The following is a 19,952-nucleotide window of genomic DNA, read 5'->3' as shown; positions in this document are numbered from 1 at the left end:
ATGGTGCTGTCATTGCAGGCTCTCACTCCACCGTGTACAAGGACCCCATGATCCTTGTGGGCCCGGAGAACCTGACGCTGACCGTGCACCAGACGGCGGTGCTGGAGTGCATCGCCACCGGCAACCCCCGGCCCATCGTCTCCTGGAGCCGCCTCGGTAAGCCCTGGGGTCACTGGGATTTCCTCCTCCTCCTCCTCTCTGTAGCCATCATGTAGGAAATAGGTAGGTGCCAGTGACTGTTTTATACAACAACTGATTCACCCTCTCCCTTCCCACAGAAGGTAATTGTAGGCTTTAAGTGCTTTTTATCCTCGTGTCTGTACTTCGGTTTTTCTCTCTGCCGAGTTTCTGTTTTCAGCTGTTAGAGAAGTGGGTTGGTTAAACCTGTAGATGTTTCATGAAAGGTGATAATTTTATCTTTTCTCAAGTGACAGCATCTTCTTCTGCTGCATCAAAAACATCACCACTGTTGGCCTAGAGAAGCAAAATCATACACAAACACATCTTTCACATAAAAACAGACTTGAAAGAAATTTGCTGCCTGTTCAGGGAGTTTTAAAACAATTTTAAGGGGGAGAGAGTGTTTAAAGTAGTGCATCTGAAGCCCTGAAAAAACAAATGCTTGCTGCTGGGGTCCGTGGTATGTTTTTAAATCAGCATGGAAAACAGAGAGTGTCTGATGGCATCATGCAAGTGAGGAAGAGCAAAGGGCTGTGTTTCTCTGAGGTTTATTTTAGGTTCTAACTTTGTGATGATAGCTTAGCAACTGTTTTGCTCAGAGCAAGACTTCCACTGCCCTACAGAAACCTGCGCTGATGGATTTTATCTCCCAGAGCTTGTAACTCTGCCTGCGTGCACAGTGGGGTTGGGTTCAGTTAGGATTTCCCGAGATCTTGTGGTCCTTGAGGTCACATCATTTTTGGGATGCTCATCTCCCAGTGTCTCCTAAGGTGGCTGTGAAACACAAACAGGGATAATTCAATCTCATGCTCCTGTGCTGAATGTGGGACTCCACCCCCATGGCTCTCCAAGGCTGAGGGTCAGGGTGACTTCCAGCTCCAGAGCTGCCTGCCAGGGAATGAGGACTTGCATCCAATATAGTAGCACATTTTCCCCTGTTTTCCCTCCTTGCATCCTCTAGTGCCTTGTAAAATCAGCCTTTGTATGCCACTAACTGGTATTTTTGCCTCCAGAGCCATAACCATCAGATTGATGCTGTTTTAAAAATCCCCCAGATACTCTGTATCACTGGTTTGGTTCTCTTGGACACAAGGCAGCTCTATGTTAGTGCTGAACTATAATAAACTACTTTATAATTGCCTTAATTATAAGTGCTTATTACCTTCTTCAAAACACTTGTCTCTATAGCGCAGTGCAATAATGAAGATGTAATAGCACCGTGTGATGTTTGTCTGGATGGTCTGAGCTCAGCATTGCCTTCCACCAAAAATAAATACCCTCTCCACGCAGCTTTGCAGCACAGCGGCAGAATCAGAGCTACTGAATGGGAAACAGATCCTGTTATTTTCCCTCCCCTTCAGCAGGAATGTTTCCTGTCCAAAGCATCACAAGGTCTCATTTAAGATGACAGTGATCCTGACAGCGACGCGGTGCACGGGCTCTCTGATGACTTGGAGGGTTTGTCATCTCTTTGTAGCCATTTCGGGAGCGCTTTCATCTCTCCTTATCTGTGTGATCATGAGAAAGGAGAGGGGTTTGTGCTGGACAGGGAGGTCCTCAGAGTATCTGTCATTTCTGGCTTCCTCCATGTGAAGGTCTTCCTGAAGTTCCTCCTACAGATAACTAACTTAACTTAGGAAAAAAATCATTTTTAATCCTTTTGCAGAAATAAAAAAATCCACAGATACAAAGTCTTAGAGAGATGCAGCTGATTTAGCAATAGGAATGGCTTAATTTGAGCAAAAAAAAAGTCAATTCTGTGTGAGTATCTTTCTTGCCTTGTAGAAAGTAAGGAAGAGCTGTGGTATTGCTTTTGTGCTGGGGCTTTGCACAGGGCACGTTGCCTTTTTGGAAACTCTCTCTGAGCCCCTTTGCTCACAGTTTTGACATTGTGGCATTTCTTCTGTCAAAAAGGAGCAAAAGAACAATTTTGCTTTCACAGCTTTCTGGTACAGGGGAAAGCAAGCCATAAACACCATTTGCAGTTCTTGCTTTGGCTTTGCTAAAACCTGGCTGGTTTTCAGTGGGAAAGGCAGCTATATTTCGCTTGAAGGAAATCATTCAAATTCTGGGCCAGTTTTTGAGTGTCACGCAATCAATTTTGAATTTAATTTCTTTGGGAATATGTTGTAGCCCCTGACCACAAACAGAATTCCTGTGTCTCACTGTGCATGAAATGTCAACATTCATTAGAGAGCAGGCTCTGAGAGAGATGTAAAATCATTAAGGGTTTGTTCAGGGAAGATAGGGCTTTTCCTTTCAGAGCTACGCACTTCAGGCTTGGACCTATATGTGTGCACAAATGAATATCCTGGGCACTTACTGCAAAGCCTTTTGAATGAACGACGATTTTAATGTATCCTTACCCTTTAACTGACAGGCCACTGAGCTGGCCTCCATAAAAGGTACCAAAGCAGAATAATAAACTATTTAGAGAGATACAGAAAAGTGAGGCGAGAAAGAAAGGACAGTGATTATCTGATAGCGTTATACAGAAGTTGTCAGAAAGGGCCGCACAATGGGAAGGAAATTACTAAAGAGGGAGCCATTCAAGAAGTAAACTATACAACAATTGTAGGAGCCAATTAATTGGTAACTTATTGGACACAGAAGCTTGCAATAGATGGCTGACTGGTTGACAGGAGCACCGTTCCCGTAAGTGTTTAGAAATAATAGAGTAAATTTCACCACTTCACATACTGAATAGTCAACTGTTGCAATGTACTCTAAATATGCTAATCCACAGTGCCCAGTGTCCGCAGGAGCAGGAGACCCATGTGTCTAAAGAGTGGAAGGCTACTATGACACAATACAAAGAATTCACAAAAGACCTAAATGATCAACATTAGAAAGTTGTTACTTTCTTTCTACTTGCTACTTACAAAAGAAAGGCATTGGTGTTGTTGCATATTCATATCGCCTGGCACGTTTTAAGGGGGCTCCGTAATTGGTGCTGGTGTGCCAATCACTCGCTTAGCAGGCGGAGAATGGGCTCCAGAAAGCATCACATACACCTTGGAAAAATAAATAATGCGGCTCCCAAACCGCAGGCGTCTTTCATCCAGACTTCAGCCCCATGGGGAACATGGAAGTACCTAAAGGGGCCTAAAGGAAGGCTGGAGGGGGATTTTTTGCAAGGGTGTGCAGTGATAGGACAAGGTGGGAATGGCTTTAAGCTGAAAGAGGGTAGTTTTAGACTGAATATTAGGAAGAAAATCTTCCCTGTGAGGGTGGGGAGGCCCTGGTGCAGATTCCCCAGAGAATCTGTGACTGCCCCATCTCTGGAAGTGTCCAAGGCCAGGTTGGACAGGGCTTGGAGCACCCTGGGATAGTGGAAGGTGTCTCTGCCAAGGAAGGGGGATTGGAATGAGATGATCTTTATGGTCTCTTCCAACTCAAACCATCCTATGATTCAGTGAAGTCTCTATTTCTCTGTAGCCAGAGCATCTTTTGGGAGCATCTCCCATTTGGAGAATGGTCTCCTTTATTAATTAGAGGTCTGTCTGCTCTTCACAAGAGCTGAACCTCCTCCTTTTGTCCTCATCAGCTGAGGGATCGAAAGAGAGACTCTCTCAGGCATTTCCCTCCAGACTGGCTTTTTTTCAGCCCTCAGATTTTCTGCTTTTGACTTCTATAAAAGAAGTAGAAGGTCATGTTAAATGAGCAGTGGTTTCAAGCCTGCCTGGATCCTGACAGCTTTGGGAACTGAGCAAATGTTGGCTTTTGCAGTCTTTCAGATCTCCTCCATGAAGAGATTACTTTGTGGTGGCAGGTGATGCCAGAAAGGTGAATTCACAGGGTTTGGATTGCCTGATTCAAACCATTCTTCAGGTCTTCTGTGTAAAGAAAACAGGGTTAAAATAAATAGCAACCTTTGCAAAGCAGGTGTGAGACATCAGTCCCTCAGCACTGCAGTTCTGCAAAGTGCTGAGCTTTCAAGATGCAAGGAATTTCTTGTGTAAACACTCTGTATTATTTATATGTGTTGTCAGTGTTGCTAAGTTTGACTAGATATTAGCTGAAGACCTTCTAGCTGACTGCAGGATGGCTGAGTGAGGCACAGTAGAGTGAGAAGGATGGAACAGACTGGGAAAGTAGAGATGTTTCTGTAGAAACCCTTTTCAGTGCTTTTGGAAAGGGAAGAGTTGAGTGAGAGGTGTCTGCGATGATCAGGCACAGTGATCTTTGCTGGCCGTTAGAGGTGGCCACACTGACCCACATGGCAGCTCCACCAAGGCTTCTGAGCTTGGATGGCTTTGTTCTCCAGGGAAATGAAAGATGTGTGGACAGAAGATATTTCCTTAGACCACCAGACTTCTAATAACTGGAGTTGGAGAGAGAACTGAGAGCATATTGATGCTGGTATTTGGACTGGGGTGGGGGGAGCACCTGCTGCAGGCTGAGTCTTTGCATGCTTAAATGATGGAGCACGTTATAAATAATACAGTAAAACTGCTGACATTCAAGTCACATATTTCTCAAGGCAGTGATATGATGAGGGATCCAGGTATGGCCACTTTGCATCTTTCACTGGTCCCATCCCTCCCTCAAGAGAGAGATTTGATTTTTACACCTATTGTAAATACGGACTTTCGAAAGGTCTAATTTAAAAGATGAAATTAAGTTCAATTTGGATTTAATTCAGACCTCTTTACACTTCAGTTCAAATGCTGTGTGGAAGAAATGGTTCCTTGTTATTGCTCATTAAATGTGGGACAGGTCATGTTTTACTGTCCTTTTTATGACTGAGCCATTTACTGCGGCAGTGGCTTGGCCAGCAGTGTGATCCTTTAATGACATTGTTTTTCTCTCTCTAAAAGACCTGAGCATTTTTCTTTGCAATGCAAATAATGAAGAGGTCTGGCATTTCCTGTCTAATGAAGCAATGAAACCTTAAAGCTTCAAAATTTCCTGAAAAACAATAAATGCAGAGCATGGCACGAGATAGGTTTGGGAAGTGTTTTTGTAGCTCTCAGTCCGTGCTTTGCTGATGTTTCCTAGCAGGATGCTGCCTGGAATCTGAAATGAGATCCCTCACTCCTATGGTTGTATTGGGTTTGCATGACAAGGTTTTGGTAGTGGGGAGGCTACAGGGATGGCTTTAGTGAGGAGCTGCTGGGAGCTTCCTCATATCCAATGGAGCCAATTCCAGCCAGCTTCAGGACGGGCCCACCACTGCCCACGGCCAAGCCCATCAGCAGTGATGGTAGCACCTCTGGGAAAACAAATTTAAGAAGGGAAAAATTATTGCACAACAGCAAATTGCAGCTGGAGAAAAGAGTAAGGACATGTGAGAGGAACAGCCCAGCAGACCCCAAGGTCAGTGGAGAAGGAGGGGCAGGAGCTGCTCCTGGTGCCAGAGCAGAGATTCTCCTGCAGATTGGGCTGCAGCCCAGTGGGGCAGCTGTGCCTCTGCCCATTTTGTTCCACAGGTAAGCAGAGATCCATCTGCAGTCCGTGGAGGAGCAGGAGCTTTCCCAATCTGTTCCAGAACCTGTTGATTATGACTGACCCAAATTCTCTAATATTTTTTATTAGGCAAAGCATGCTATTAAATCTAAAGCATGTGATTGCAGGGTAACTTTTAGCTAGCCCTGTATGCTATCTGTGTTGAAGTGTGAAGCTTATGGCAAGATTATGGCACAGACTTTGGAGCACAAGACCAGGCTCTTCTGTTGTGGAGCACATAGTATAGAAGTCTCATGGGGAGGTCAGGCAGGGACATCACCAGGGCTGTTCTTGCTTCTCTGGTTTCTGTAGGTTCTTTAAGTTCCTCCAGGTGCAAACTTGAAATAAATGAATTCCTGATTCCTGTCTGATGAAAGTGTGCTCCCTTTAACTGCTCCTCCAGTAAAAATCCTCCCCTGCCTTGCCCCTCTGCTCAGACACCCTGACAGGTGCTAGGCCTGATTTAGAGCTGCCTTTGTCAGACAGTGTCTTAAAACACAAATCAATGAAACAATAGAAAGCAATAGCCTGATACTAATGAAACACATTGTAATTAGAGCTGGCTGGAAATTTTCCAGAGAAAACAAGAAAAAAGTGAATTCCCTGATACTAAACTGTTTCACATGCCTCATATCCAGCACTCAGGGTGGGGGCAACCCTTTTCAGTTGCCTTTTCAAGTCAGATTAAATGAGATCTAACCACCAGCTCAAAGTTTAGGACTCCTCAGCCCTAAACTAGCTTGTGTTCAAGGGCTAAGGAATCAAAAATTCCAGGATTCTCTTATTTTCAGAAGCCACAAAAATCCATCAAGAGTTATCAGGTAAAGTGGTGTAACTTCTAGGTCAGGTAATCTGGAGCTCATAAATTGCTGGTGGCTGGGAAAGTGCATCAGGGAGGCACTGCAGTAGGTAGGTCAGGAGTTCTTCCTGAAGCCTCTCTGTTGGAAATAGGCTACTGAGCTGCTTGGATCCTTGCTCATTCTAATGCAAAAACCCAGGCAATGGCTCAGAGAAGCTGAGATGATTTAGCTTGGTTTAACCACTCTGTTGAACTGCGTTCTGGGTGGTTTATCTTAATCTGAACACATGGTTGAAAGCTTTCACTTTTCCTGTGGTGGTACTTTGGGTTTTTAAGCAGCAACAAAGAGTGATTTTGGGCAAACATGTGAGTAAGGATCTAGTTTCTGCAGAAGGTAGTTCTAATAAGACCATCAGCTAAATCCCATTTACTTTACTTTACTTGGCAAATGGTAATAGCAGAACATGGCACACCTCCGTAAGTACTTTGATTGGACCTCACTGAGGGCTGTGCCCTGGAGAACCTCCCCCAAAGGTCCAGCATGTGACTCTTGTCCTTCTCCGCTTCTTTCAGACGGCCGCCCGATCGGTGTGGAGGGGATCCAGGTGCTGGGCACAGGAAACCTGATGATCTCGGACCTGACGGTGCAGCATTCCGGCATCTACGTGTGCGCCGCCAACAAACCCGGCACGCGGGTGCGCCGCACGGCGCAGGGCAGCCTCGTCGTGCAAGGTGAGCCCTGGGACCCTGAGGGCTTGGGCTGGACGGGTGCTGACTTCACTTCTCTGGTGGTACCAGAAAAAGCACTTCTTTTCTAGACACGATTTCCCAAGTAGGTGTGGTGTCTGTGTCCCACGCAGGTGAGTCGCAACCAGGTGTGGTTCAACTGAGGCATCAGCTGTAGGGGCTACAGTGATTTCTCACCCCATCACAGGTGTTTCTTTGTCTTAGGAGACACTGGTTGTTACTTGTTATTATACTTGTGCATCTCAACAGAAAGCCTGAATTAATCAGCCAAATTTGTCTCATGGTCCTTACTGATACAAGAACATGGTCACTGTTCTCATACTGGACACCTCTGAATGATAGATGTGACTCCTGCAGTGGTATGCAGCAGTGGATACCACTCACAGGGTACTGCTTTCCAACTGAGATGGCACCAGTAAGTCTAAAACCATTTCCAAAAATCTCTGAGATTGTTTGATGTAGAAGTTGACACTATGTCTGAGCCGGTTGCCAAGACCTAGTGAAGTACCCTTTGGGGGTTGTGCCCATGGGATACAGGTTGCTCCTCTCTCTTCCTGCAGCAACTGTCCCGAAATGCTCCTTGTAAAGGGCAGTTCAACCCAAAGTAGAGATCAGCACTAGGGAAAGCACAAGAATCCCTTCCACATGCTCCGTAGGACTAGTCTCCATGGTGAGGGGAGCCAGGCAAGCATTTGAGAAAGCAAACCCAGCTGGCAGCATGCTCTGAATGGCAGCAATCCACCCCTGATTACAAGCACTCACCTCCTCTTCAAGCTAGTCCACTTAAAGCATCTCGCGCTCTCATCAGTTCACTCATTAACTATTGACTGATGATATCCTGAATCTAAAATTACACACCTCCTGCCGGAGCTGCTAATTGAACCTTTCTACTGCTGATGGGGAAAGTGCCCTGCTCCAGCCCTGATGCTCACCCTGCTCCAGCCCTGATGTCACACGACAGATCTCGGGAGTCACTGGTGGTGATCCTGCCAGCCGTGGAGGAGCAAAATGTAGGAAGGATGTAGAAAGGGCTGCCTGTGCCTCCTGAGCCCCAGGTGCTGATCAGACAGGAGACAAGGTGAAAACTCACTGTTTCTTTTGCTCTTGGATTTCTGGGTGAGCAATGCAATGAGGGGACCTCCCACTGGCACAGCTATGAATTCCCTTATTAAGAAACATCAACCCCAGCATTAAGAGCAACCTCTCTATACTGATACAAACCCTTTAGAGCTGCTGCAGGACAGCTCTGCACATAATGCATGTAGGAGAAGTCTCCTAAGCCCAAATGCCAAGCTGATGTCCAGGAATGCAGGGAGGCAGACTGAAAACAAATTACTTGGAAAATCCATGAAGTTTTAAAAATACAGGTATTGAATATGGTTGACTGCTCCTGTTAGCAACTGAATGCGAGGGTGAAAGGCAACACAACTTCTCATTGCTGCAGATGGCAGTTTTTAGTCTTTTTGGAGATTTGAATATCAGCTCTTGAGCAACTGGTTTAGTGCTGGAGTTCAGCTGCCGTACAATTACTGTGGAAGCCAAGATCAGAATTTGTCCTAAAATGTCACTCACAGGGCCACTGGAGCCCAGTCTTTCTGTGGAAGAAGGATGTTCCTGCATTCAGCATCAGCAGAGAAGCTGGCAGTGGTGTGGTGAAGTGTAGCCAGCGTGTCCTTGGCATAGCCTTTAGACAGGACCTGCAGTGTCCAGGATCCCAGCCCGTATTGCCCATCCTTAAAATGCTTTATGTGTTTTAGGGAAAGGTTCCCCAAGCAGGGTAATGGTAGACCCTGGCCAGGCAGCTGAGCTCATCCCAGGTTTGCTCACCCTCCCTCTGGAAGCAGTTTTTCCTGCCTCTGCATCTCATTTTGCCTGAATTTTCCAGCTGAGAGGTACAAATGATTGCTGTTCAGGTTCGTCTGGGAAGAAAACAGCGATAATGACTGACATGGGAGACTGTGGGTTTTATCTTTGTCAAGATGTCAGTGATGCAAATTACATCCGTAAAGAGAAGAAAAGCAAAGAGCGGGCTATCAAAAGCCTGGTTGGAGAGGAAGTTAGCACAGGGCCAGGACAATACGGCATCCTCAAAGCACACCAGGCCAGGTACTTGCTGCCTTTATGCAGGGGCCCTTGAAGTGCCTGGAGGCACAAATTAACTTGCCCCAGTCTTTTGAAGGAGAGACGTTTTATAGGTGGGAAACTGGAGGAGAAAGGGCGATGTTTCCTGTTGTAAGGCAAGGAGTTAGCGGGAGGCTGGAACTGAGACCACATCCTCCCTCCTGGTACCAGCGGTGGTCCTTGTCCCATCCAGCAGCTGCGTAGGCAGATGTGTCCCAACACAGGGCTCTGCTCTTCCTCCAGCAGGAGTGTCCTTTCCATTGCACGTTTTCCTTCAGATAATCTAACACCATCTTATTATCTTCCTGGGAATTCCTCCTCCCTCCAGAGGAGAAGGCGTCAATCCCCCACTCCTTCCCTCCCTGCCCTCCCTTGGCCATTTAGGCTCCTTTGATCTCTTTTGTAAGGTTCTCACACAAGAAAGTTTCCATTTTCCCTTCAGATCCCGGCGCAGCCATTTGAATATTGCTTTGTGCTGGGCTTCGAATGAAAGTCTCATGGGGGGAGTTGTCGAAGGGCCGAATGCGGCGCCGACTGAAACCGAGGGTGTGCGTGTGTGTGAGGCGAGGGAAGAGTAGGCTTCGGTGGCAAGGGAAAAAATATATCAAAGCACTTTCCCTCTACCTCCTGTGCAATCTTTTGTGCTTTATTATGTGTTTGGTGTCATAACAAACTGATGGGCTGTGAATGGCCAGATGGTCACCAGTGTTCTCCACTCCACGCTTCATTTCCTCCTGAAAGCTATGCAGAAAAATGAGATCCCATCTCATAAATGAGGGCCCATCTTAAGGACATGGGTTTGAAGGCTCTGCTGACAATGCCTGCCTTGTTTGCCTTGCTTTCTGTTGGCAGGACTGGGCAGAGCTCCTTGGTCCAGCAGATCCGGCCACCGCTGCGCTTCCTGATGTTTCTTCCATCGTTCTTGCCTCGCTGGCATCACAAGCCTTGGCTGCGGGCTGGAATTCAGCAGCAGATGTATTGCAGTTGCTGTGGTTTAGACTTGGCTTTGTGGTGCTTGGTTTGTCCTTGAGTTTAGCCCTGAATTCATTCTGCAAACCAGCTTCAATACATGCTGTGTGAGTCAGTGTCCCCCATGGAGCAGTTCCCTTCCTGTCCATGTTTTCCTTCTCAAGAAAAGCCACCATGCGGGGACAGGTGGGCACTCAGATCTTGTCTGTCAGGATGCTCGAGTGAGCTGGGGTGTCTGATCCCTGTGGAGCTCCAGCCTGCACCTTGATGGGACAAGAATTTCATGAGGGCTGTAAGACAGGCTCCAGGACAGCCCCCTTGAGTGTTCTCTGCCTATTTTCCCGGGGACATGGGCACAGTTTCCATCTTTGGCCCTTGCAGTTGCATCACTGCAGCTATAAATTACTCAAGCAAACATCTGAGTATCCTCTATAGTGAACAGAGAGAAGCCAAGTGAGCAGCAGTTGTCTTAAATCTCCTGTCACCATTTGCTGTTCTTGTGTGACTTTCCCATTGACCTGACTTCTCCTTTTTACCCTTATTGTGGGTCCCAGTAGCCTAATTTATGAGGATTTGTTGTTTCCATGTTATTCTTCCTTCTCTTCACCCCAGCCTCCCTTCCCAACTCTGCCACGCTGTCCATTTGAGAATTAATGACACTTCATACTGAGATGCAAGAGACAGAGATTGGTCTGGCACCAGAGCAGTGGCTGTCAGTGCTTCCTTAACCTTAGGATCTTCTCAGTGATCCTTGGGACCTTCTGTAGGCCATCAGGCACTGCCATAAGCACCACACCACAGCCTCATGGCAAGGACAGCAAAGCTTCCTGATATCTTGGGGGACACACTGGTTGCTGGTCCCTGCTGACATGTCCTGAAAGAGATGGAGCCCATCGGGGTCTCCCGTTAGAAGCTGATGATGCAGTGCATCTCCGTGCTATCACAGTTTGCTGAGCACAGTAAAAGCTATTGAATCACTTCATTAACCATTCTGGGGGTGGTATTAAGTGTTATTGCTTTTTGATACCAATGTCATGCCTTTAAATATTCATTAAAACTGCATGATCCCCTCCCTCCCATTAAGTCCGGAATAATCAACGCTCTGGTTTCTTCAGACTTCACAAGCCAGGGCTGGATCTTGCCCACTCCTCTTTGTCACATTTGAATCCTCTGCTCTTAACAGCGATCTCTATTAATATCTTTATTAAATCCTAATGGAGGGCTGCGAAACACTTCCTCTGGCTGCCTTTTGGCATGTAGTGTGGAAGGGGCAGAGATGTTCAGGCCACTGCACCTTGATTCAGAGTGGGATGGGTGCTGACAAGATGCTTTGTTAATGATGAGTGATTAGGAGGGTGAAGTTCTGGCAGTGGGCAGGGTTTGGCTGAAGGCAAGGCTGCCAGCAGGCAGGATTGGCTTCTGCTCCTTCCCCACTAACCCAGGCAAACTCTTGGATCCTGTCAAAAACGTTTGGAAGGGCAGGGGAGAAGACCTGGGAGAGGAGCAGAGATGTTTTTCTGCCCAGGAAAGGAGCCATTTGCCCTGGGACCACATACCCGGAGTTTCCTGGGGGCACCTTCCTCAGGGCACTGGTTATGAAGACAGGTTGGGTGCATCCTGGTCCAGGCAGCAGAGGGACACCCATTCAGTCCATGTCCTTTAAACTCTACCTGTTCTCAGACCTTGTCCTCAGACTCCCTGGGTTTCTGTTTTGACCTGGGCCATTTTGGCACTACAACTTCACACTGTTGAGACCTCAACAGGACAGAGCAATGTCTGGGCAAAGCCAGGAAGAGCAGGAACAGTGGAAAGACAATCCATGTCTTGCAGCAAGGGATGCCATGGAACAGGGGACAGCTCGGCACAGCAGAGGTGGGAACCTGCTCCCCAGAGAGTTTAAGCAAGTTAAACCGGGGCTGGGGTTGTGTTTAGCAAGGCAGGAAAGAGGAGGGATGGCAGAGGGGAGCAGGGACCCGAGGAACCCGCGTGGCCATGGCACCAAGCAGTGTCCCTGGCACGGAGCCAGCGGCCGCAGCTGCACATTTGTTATCCCGAGTCACACGCGACACCGCTCCAATTACTCCCTCTTGACACGGGCTAATAAGGGAGGATAAGGAGAGCCGGCGGCTCCAGAAGGGTTATGCCGGATGCTTCTTTCCATATTTCAACTTTGTTTCTGCTGGAACAAACGGTGGGCTTGAGATTTGATGAAGCGAGGGGGAGGCAGAGGCAAAGAGCCAAGAGGATCTTTAATGAAGCTGCAGCGAGGAGCTGGAAGGTGGCTGTGCCTTTCCTTGGCATCGTGGATTTGCACCTGTGAGTGCTGCGGGTGCAGCTCGGGAGCCCAGATGAAAGCAGGGAGGTGCACAGCCACTTGCAAAATAATTGCTCCTGCAAAAACTGCGCCAGCACAAAGCGGGGGGCGGGAGGCTGAGGAAAATCAAATCTCTAATGCTCTCACTGTACACCACAAAGGGGCCATTCATGGCAGGGATGAGGGGTTTTCCCCCCTGTTTATCCTTGCTTCCAACTTTTATTGAACCCATCCTGAATTTTGTTTTAATCTGTGAGTCTAGAGCAAAAACATAGAAGGGAAGTAAAAGGACAAGGGATTGACTGGCACACGGAGAAGTTTAGCAGGGGGTTCTGGGAGTACATGTCCATTGGGATCAGGTTCATTAGTGGAGCCGAGCACTGACAGCGGTGGCCTGACAATAAACTCTGCTGGTGGATGCCCTGTACCAGTAACGTAAGTCAGACCTGCCATGCTCCACTTCCCTCTGATTATTAAAAATGAAGGAGGGGGCTCTTTCGAGGGGGATGGGTTCTGTGATGAATTCCTCTGTCTTCCTGCTTGGAGGACTCAGAATCTGCACAACTGGACTTTTACTCTCACACAAGCACCTGTGCCTGCAGTTTGGCCATGTTACAGCCGTAGCCATGCTCTTTCCTTACCAGCACACAGATGGGAAAGACCTTTATCCCTGCAAAATTCTGCAGGAAACTCCAAGGGCTGTTTTGGCCATGAACCATAAGACTCAACTCTTGCATCCCACCTGCAGCTTGGCCACTCCTCAGTATATTTTGCTGGACCAGTTTGCTCCCTTCTCCAATCCCTACATCTCTGCTGGTGGCACAGCCACCAAGCCCATGCTTGGAAAATGCCAGTGAGTGGCTCTGAATGTGTCTCCCTAGATAATCTTTCTTTTGTCAGAAAAATGTAATGTCAGCCATCCGTTACATGATGTTAGTCAGTAAATTTATTATGGGCCTGTGCCTCTTATCTGTTTGTCTTCATTGTGTCTGCTGCCGGTTCCACCTGATTTTAGGTTTCAGTAGCAACATGCAGTATATTTATCACTTTGCCCTTTGAAGCAGAACTGCTTGAATAATCTCACCTATTTGGCAGTGTCTGTCAGGCCCTGCTTTCTGTAGGCTGATACGCTGGTTTACTCTGATAAATGATTTAAAATCTAATTTGAGATGCTGGAAGGAAGAGATCGTTTACTGTTTAAAAACGTTACTGCCAAAGGTGAAAACATTTGGTGACAAGGTGAGCAGCAGTTACAGGCATGGTGTAGTCTTCTGCAAGGCATGGCAGGAACCCAGAAGTCCCAGGCTGAAAATGTAGTGTAAAAAAGGTTCCCGAATCTTTTGCTGATAGGAAAAGTTGGCGGCAAATCTGATATTTACTGGGGAGTGAACACCCTGCCAGATTGCTGTATGATATCCATACATTTCTTTCCATTTCAAGCAGTTTGCTGATGCCATCCAGGTGTCCTTTGGACACAGCCAAGGTGTTGCTCGAGCTCTGCCATTGAGAAAACAGCACATCTCCCCAGCTGCAGCACTGGGGTTGCTTTCCATGGGAGACCAGGGAGAGGTGAAGGGGCCTAAACTTTTGTCCTGTTTGCCTGAACCCTGCAGGACTCATCTCAGCTTTCCATCACTTCTATCTGGCCTTCAGGCACCTCCTGTGAAGCCATGACTGCCAGGGTGGGCAACCAAAAGGCAGCTTTGTATTGTTTACAGGCACACCATCCAAACCAGAGTTTCCTGATGCCTGTGCTGTGGGTTGGCCAAGTATCCCACATTCCCAGGCAGACAAGGCTTACTGATGAGGTGGTTTTTTGTACCAGGATAAAGTGGGATCATCATGACTTTTCTTACCTTCTTTCTCCTTCCTCCTTTCAGCCCCAGCAGAGTTTGTGCAGCATCCCCAGTCCATTTCCAGACCTGTGGGGACTACTGCCATCTTCACATGCGTGGCCCAAGGGGAGCCCCCTCCCCAGATCACGTGGCTGAGGAATGGGCAGATCCTGGAGACCAGTGACCACATCAAGCTGAAGAATAACAACAGGTAGGTCCTGGTGCACTGGGCTCTGGCATTGCTGTGGAAATGGGAGTGGGAGAGATGTTGGATTGCTTTCTGCATAGCTAAGAGCTGATGGGAAGGTGGCAGTGTTCTGAAGCAGATCTGTGGATTCAGCTTGGGCTTTGATAAACTAAAACACTGCTCCAGTCCTGCTGGCTGTGCCTTATAGTCTTACAGTTTGGTGCTCCGTGACTTTTTGTGCCAGGACATCAGCATTAGACTTTGACTGTTGATGCAGGAACCCAAGAAAAGTGTCTCTTTTATCCTGATCATCATCTGGGTATTTCTGGAAGGGCTAAATGTTGTTCCTGGAGCTGACAGGGACCACATTGACTCTTCAGTGGAGGAACGGGGGCTTTAACGCCTGGACATTGACCTGCCTGGGTGTGCAAATGCAAACACATTAGAAATAATATTTGTGTGGAGCCTAACTTTCACTAAACTTCAGTCTTTTATCTCACCAGGGAAGAGTGTGTCTCTGAGTACTAAATAACTGCATTTTCCTGTGAGGGGATGTGGATGTTTGTACTGAGGAAATGATGCACTTAGTGTGAAAATTACCAGTTGACAATGTAGTTTCTATGGAAATAGCATGAAAAAAATACTACAAAATAATAGCACCTGTGTTGTAAACCTGATGTATTGGTAGAGGTCTGTACTCTGTAGTGTCATAGAGCTGCTCTCTATATTAACAAATGTGTCTCAGAAAAGCAACTACCCAGCCTCACTGGAGGGTCTGGACCTTCAGTTTAGACAGCTGGAAAGTGCTGTGCAGGAACCATGGCTTGTTCCTCAGGGGCAAGAGTGAGTTTATTTTTTGTCTGTATAATGTGGTTTTTGTTTTGTCGTTTGAGGGGTTTAAAAGCTCTGTTTTGTGAATGATGGAAGGATCTGTGATGCAAGTATAAGGTGTGAGTGGTAATAAAATCATCTCAATCAGTGGAGGTTTTCTCCAAACTGGAAATTTTTAGAGCTTCAGAAAACTTTGTGTGCACATACAGATGACACTCAGTTCAGGCCTGTGGTCTTCTAGTTCATAGCATGACTTTCTGAGGCATATCTGCCCTTTATGGTATGAACAGAGCAGAAGAAGTAGGAGGAAAATTAGTGCATCCCTTTTTATTGATGAGGAAGTGAAGGCAAAAGTGATGAAGTCCTAGTGGTCATCATGGCAAAACTGACACTGAATCCAGCTCTGTGTCTCACCCAGATGTCTTCCCTGTGAAATCATTCCTCTTCACTTGAGGAGAGCAGGAGTTGGGTCTTTGGTCATGGTCACGTCTCCTGGCCAGGTCTCTGTGCCTGGAGCTGTGCTACCCATGTGCATCAACTGCAACTTGGTGAACACCTCTGTAATCATTTTCTTATGAGAATCATTTAATGCAATTTAGCATCAGTCTTTTCCACAGTGAGCTGAATGATCAGATTACAGCATCTGGCACAGGCTGAGGGAGCTGAGCCCATTCCTGGAGCTCAGCTGACACGTGGCATCTTCTCAAGCTATGGTAACACGATTGTAAAGCCGAGCCCTCAGGCCGTGGTACTCGACAGTGTTGAACTTTTGTCTTCTTTCACACTAGTCTTGGTTGACTCCAACCTCCAGCTCCAGGCAAGTGGCCATGCCTGGTGGTTTCCAAAGCTGTCAGTCTGGAAAATGCCCTCACTGGTGCAGCAGGGCTGGGAGCTCCATGACATGGAGGAGACACATCAACAGATCATTCTTTCCCGAGCTTTTTCAAGTTTGCCCTTTGCTTTACTCTCATGGGTGTGACTAAGTGCTGTAACCCACTTAGTTCCAGGCAGAATCAGTTTGTGGTTGTGTCTTGGATTTATCAGTCTGTTGCACTTGGAAAATATTTGTCTCTGTAAAGATAGATCTCAAATCTACTAGTACTGAAGCTACTAAACTACACTATGAGCTTTTTAATTAGATTTCATGATTTCCTAGAAAATTCATTTGGATTAAAACTCTGCTTAATATTGTCATAGAGGTCTGAATGCCCCCTAAGGGATTTTTAGGAAAAAAAAGGAGTAAATCATCCCAAAACATATCATGTGCTAATTGATTGCAAAATGTGTCATTGGGAGCAACTTCATTTTTGTAAATTAACACAGACAAAAGCAAGGTCCAGACTTGCAGAAGATGGTGTGTTCAAGATGCTGCTCTGCTCCTGCAAGCTTGAGGCTCTGTGGCCAGCAGCATAAACCCACAGCCAATAGATCTGATGCTTCCCAAAGTTGTGAAGGGCCCTTTTGCATCTGCCTCACCCCACACTGTCTCTCATATGCAGTAACTGCAAATCCAAGGAAGCAAACCCCATAAGGTGAGGGGACTCCAGAAACCCTTCATTGCTGGGATGCAGCTTCAGGACTGGATTCGCTGGAGATGGGATGTGACTGCTGATACAACATCAGACATTCACTTGCTAAGCAACTTCCAGGCTTTCAGCACAGTAAAATCAGCCTCACAGGCTGCATCCAATAAATATCTCCTCCCTCGTGGTCTCTCAGATGTGAATTCCCATCACCTGATGTGTTGACGGTTTCTGGGCACATTAGCATTAAAGATCAGCCTTCTGCTGTGCCCTCTCCAGAGGTGGTTGTTATGTTTTGAAAATGCCAGCTGTGTGGGAACAAAATAGCCAATCGATGATTAGCAAAAAATCAAAAGCAGTTCTGGAATAGCGGATAATTGTTAATGAAAAATGCATGAAGGCTCAGGCATAGGGAATTGTGGGCTTTTCCATTAAAAGCTGTGAATAAAAATGACTGAAGGAGCTGATGATGGGGCTGCCTTGCCATGCAGTCCCTGGGCTGGGGATGCAGCCGATTGCTGTCACGGTGATGCTGTGCTGAGCCAAGCTCTCTGAGGGAGAAGCTGATGGAGCCTTTTGGCCTTTGGTGGAGCCATCCCTGTGTCCAGCAGTGGCAGTCTGTCCCTCTTTGCTGCCCATGTTGCTCCTGGAGTGATTCTGATCCATCATGATCCAAATGCCTGAGAGGTATAAGGGGAATTTCTGGCAAAATTCCCACCTGGCGTCACCATCCCATCCCAGAAGTGGAGTAATGCTGCAGGAGGAAGGTGTGGTTGCTGGCCAAGCTGGGCTTGTGTAAAACTATTTTACACATGGGCTTGTGTAAAATTATGTTTCTAGGTTATTACTTCAAAACTTACAAGGCAGCATGAAATAGTCCCCAAATTACCACTGTGAAAGGTTTATTGCTTTTCTTCCTTTGACCCAATTGGGTTCAGGGGTACAATTTTCAGCCTGGAAGTGTATCATACTATGGGGTTTATATTGCCATAATAGCAAGGAACAAAGGCCAACTTCCTCAGAGAAGGCAGGCTCTCTAAATATTGATTTTCCAAGAAGATTATATTTACAAATTGTAATTAAGGGACTTCATTTGTTCCACCGGAAAAAGGCTTTGTTAGAATTTGGGCTCAGGTGGCATTCGCTCTGCTTGGTGACCTTTGTAAATTCTTCTTCACTGGTTTGCACTTGGTTTAGTGCTCTGGAAATGTCTCACTTCCAGGGCCATGAATGTTCAAGGTTCATCAGGGGAAATATTCCTTCATAAATAAACATCAGGACAACTTTGCTCTTCTTGCACTTCTCACGCTGTTAAATCCCAGTGCAGAAACAGAGTGGAGCCTTCAAGCACAAATACCCCAGCACTTGGGAGCAGACAGTCCTTCTGGTACCAAACCCAGGAAACCAGAGCCTGTCATTCACCAGGTGGCTTTTTTCTATAAACTCTGCATTAGCTGGATGTGGAAAGGTGTAGATGGGTTTGTACATCCCTTCATGGTCCCCACAAACACTTCAATTTGTACAGTTTAGGGCCACATAAGGGAGGACAGGCAAACCTGCAGTTCCTTATGCCGTGAGTTTGAAGACGGTTGTGATTTGAGGGAAGGGTGCTCTCTAGCAAATCATATTTCAGTTCCCAGAAGCATGACAAATGAGTATGTGGAGGATGGGGATGTGAACCCGCTGCTCCTGATTTAAGCATAATTTATGGGTTTGACTTTGGAAGACACATGGAAATGGCCTTTGCAAGGAGGATTTCTGCAGGCGCTCACAAAGCCCTCTAAGCAGTGGGGAATCAGTGTGATCCCTGCACCAGGCAAGGATCTTGTGCTGGGATCATGCAGCCATATCCCACAAAAAGGACCTGCAGCAGCCCCGGATCAGCCAATGGCAACAGGCATCAGTCTCTCCTTCTCATGTGGCTGCGATTATTTTGCTACCAAGTTGCCTGTGTAATTTCTCTGTGTGCTGCTCCACTGAGCTGCTCTTGAAGTGCTTGAGTTTAAGTGTTTGTTCCAACTGTTGCACACAGCAAAATCCATCAGCAGGGAATGGTCCTTACATAGGAGGCTTTAAGGCAGGTGCAGCCTGCCTCAAAGTGGTGCAGCCTAAAATTAGTCTCCCCTAAATTAGGCTGGGTCTTTTTCTTTTCCAGTATCTGTGCTGCTTGCTTGAAAAAAGTTTGGGGAACATTCCATTTAGCAGTAGAGAGCACTCCCAGGTGTCTGAATTTGCAGTCCTACCAATACAGTCTCTGCCCTCCCTTCCAGTAGCTTTTCCTGAGATGTTTTTGTGCTGAGATGTTTTGCTGAGTGTCACTTTTCAAGCTTTGCACCTTAATTTCAGCCTGTATGAGGCAATCTTCAGAATACAGGGCATTTCTTCTGCACAGCTGGAGGCAAAGGCTCCTTCCCAGCACATCACTGGCCAGCAGGCCAAGAAGAGATCATTCAATGCAGTACAGCTCAACACAGGCCACAACAGAGCCAGAGCAGGGATGGGGCATCTGAACGTGGCACTGGTGGCTTTCTGTATCTGCTGGCACTCAGAATGCTGTCCCTGCTAGCCACAGCCTGCTCTCTGCATTAATTTCATCACACTCCCTCCTTTGTGCGCCTGTGCGCGCGCAGGCTGATGCCCTCCCAGATGGGCCCCTCTCCTTTGTGCTGCTGAATCGATGAAGAGGCTTCCTTCAGTTCGCAGACTTTTTCAGAGGAGCCTTTGGAAAGCCGATCTCCGGTCACCGGCCTGGACCCCTGACCCAAGCCAGATCAGTCATCCTGATTGCCTATGAGCTGGGAAGACAGCTTGGGAATACTGCGGCTTTGGAGCGGCGGAGGCCTCTCGTTTCAGCTCAGCTGGGTGTGAATCTGCAGCGGCTCCTCTCCCCACTTCCATCAATGCCTGTCAGGGCATTGTGTGGAGATGTGATGGAGCCCTGGGCTCGCCGAGCGGCTCTGGTGACCAGCAGAAAGCCTTCTGGCATCTCGCCTCCTCT

At 47.2% G+C, this 19,952-nt stretch overlaps 1 protein-coding gene across 1 annotated transcript in view; it reads left to right on the top strand.

The window, feature by feature from the left end:
* The window catches only part of IGDCC3 (immunoglobulin superfamily DCC subclass member 3), a gene marked incomplete at its 3' end in the record, with an annotated part of 94,529 nt that overhangs the window by 63,435 nt on the left and 11,142 nt on the right, over positions 1-19,952 (top strand). The window contains exons 5-7 of the mRNA XM_083871228.1: positions 19-156; positions 7,001-7,159; positions 14,459-14,624. Of these exons, the coding sequence (XP_083727354.1) occupies positions 19-156; positions 7,001-7,159; positions 14,459-14,624 (463 nt within the window). The remainder of the gene's footprint in view (positions 1-18; positions 157-7,000; positions 7,160-14,458; positions 14,625-19,952) is intronic.

This window comes from Zosterops lateralis (assembly GCF_965231275.1).
Source record: "Zosterops lateralis genome assembly, chromosome: 13".
NCBI lineage: Eukaryota > Metazoa > Chordata > Aves > Passeriformes > Zosteropidae > Zosterops > Zosterops lateralis.
Note: the sequence above shows the minus strand (reverse complement) of the source record. Positions and strands in the feature narration are given on the sequence as shown.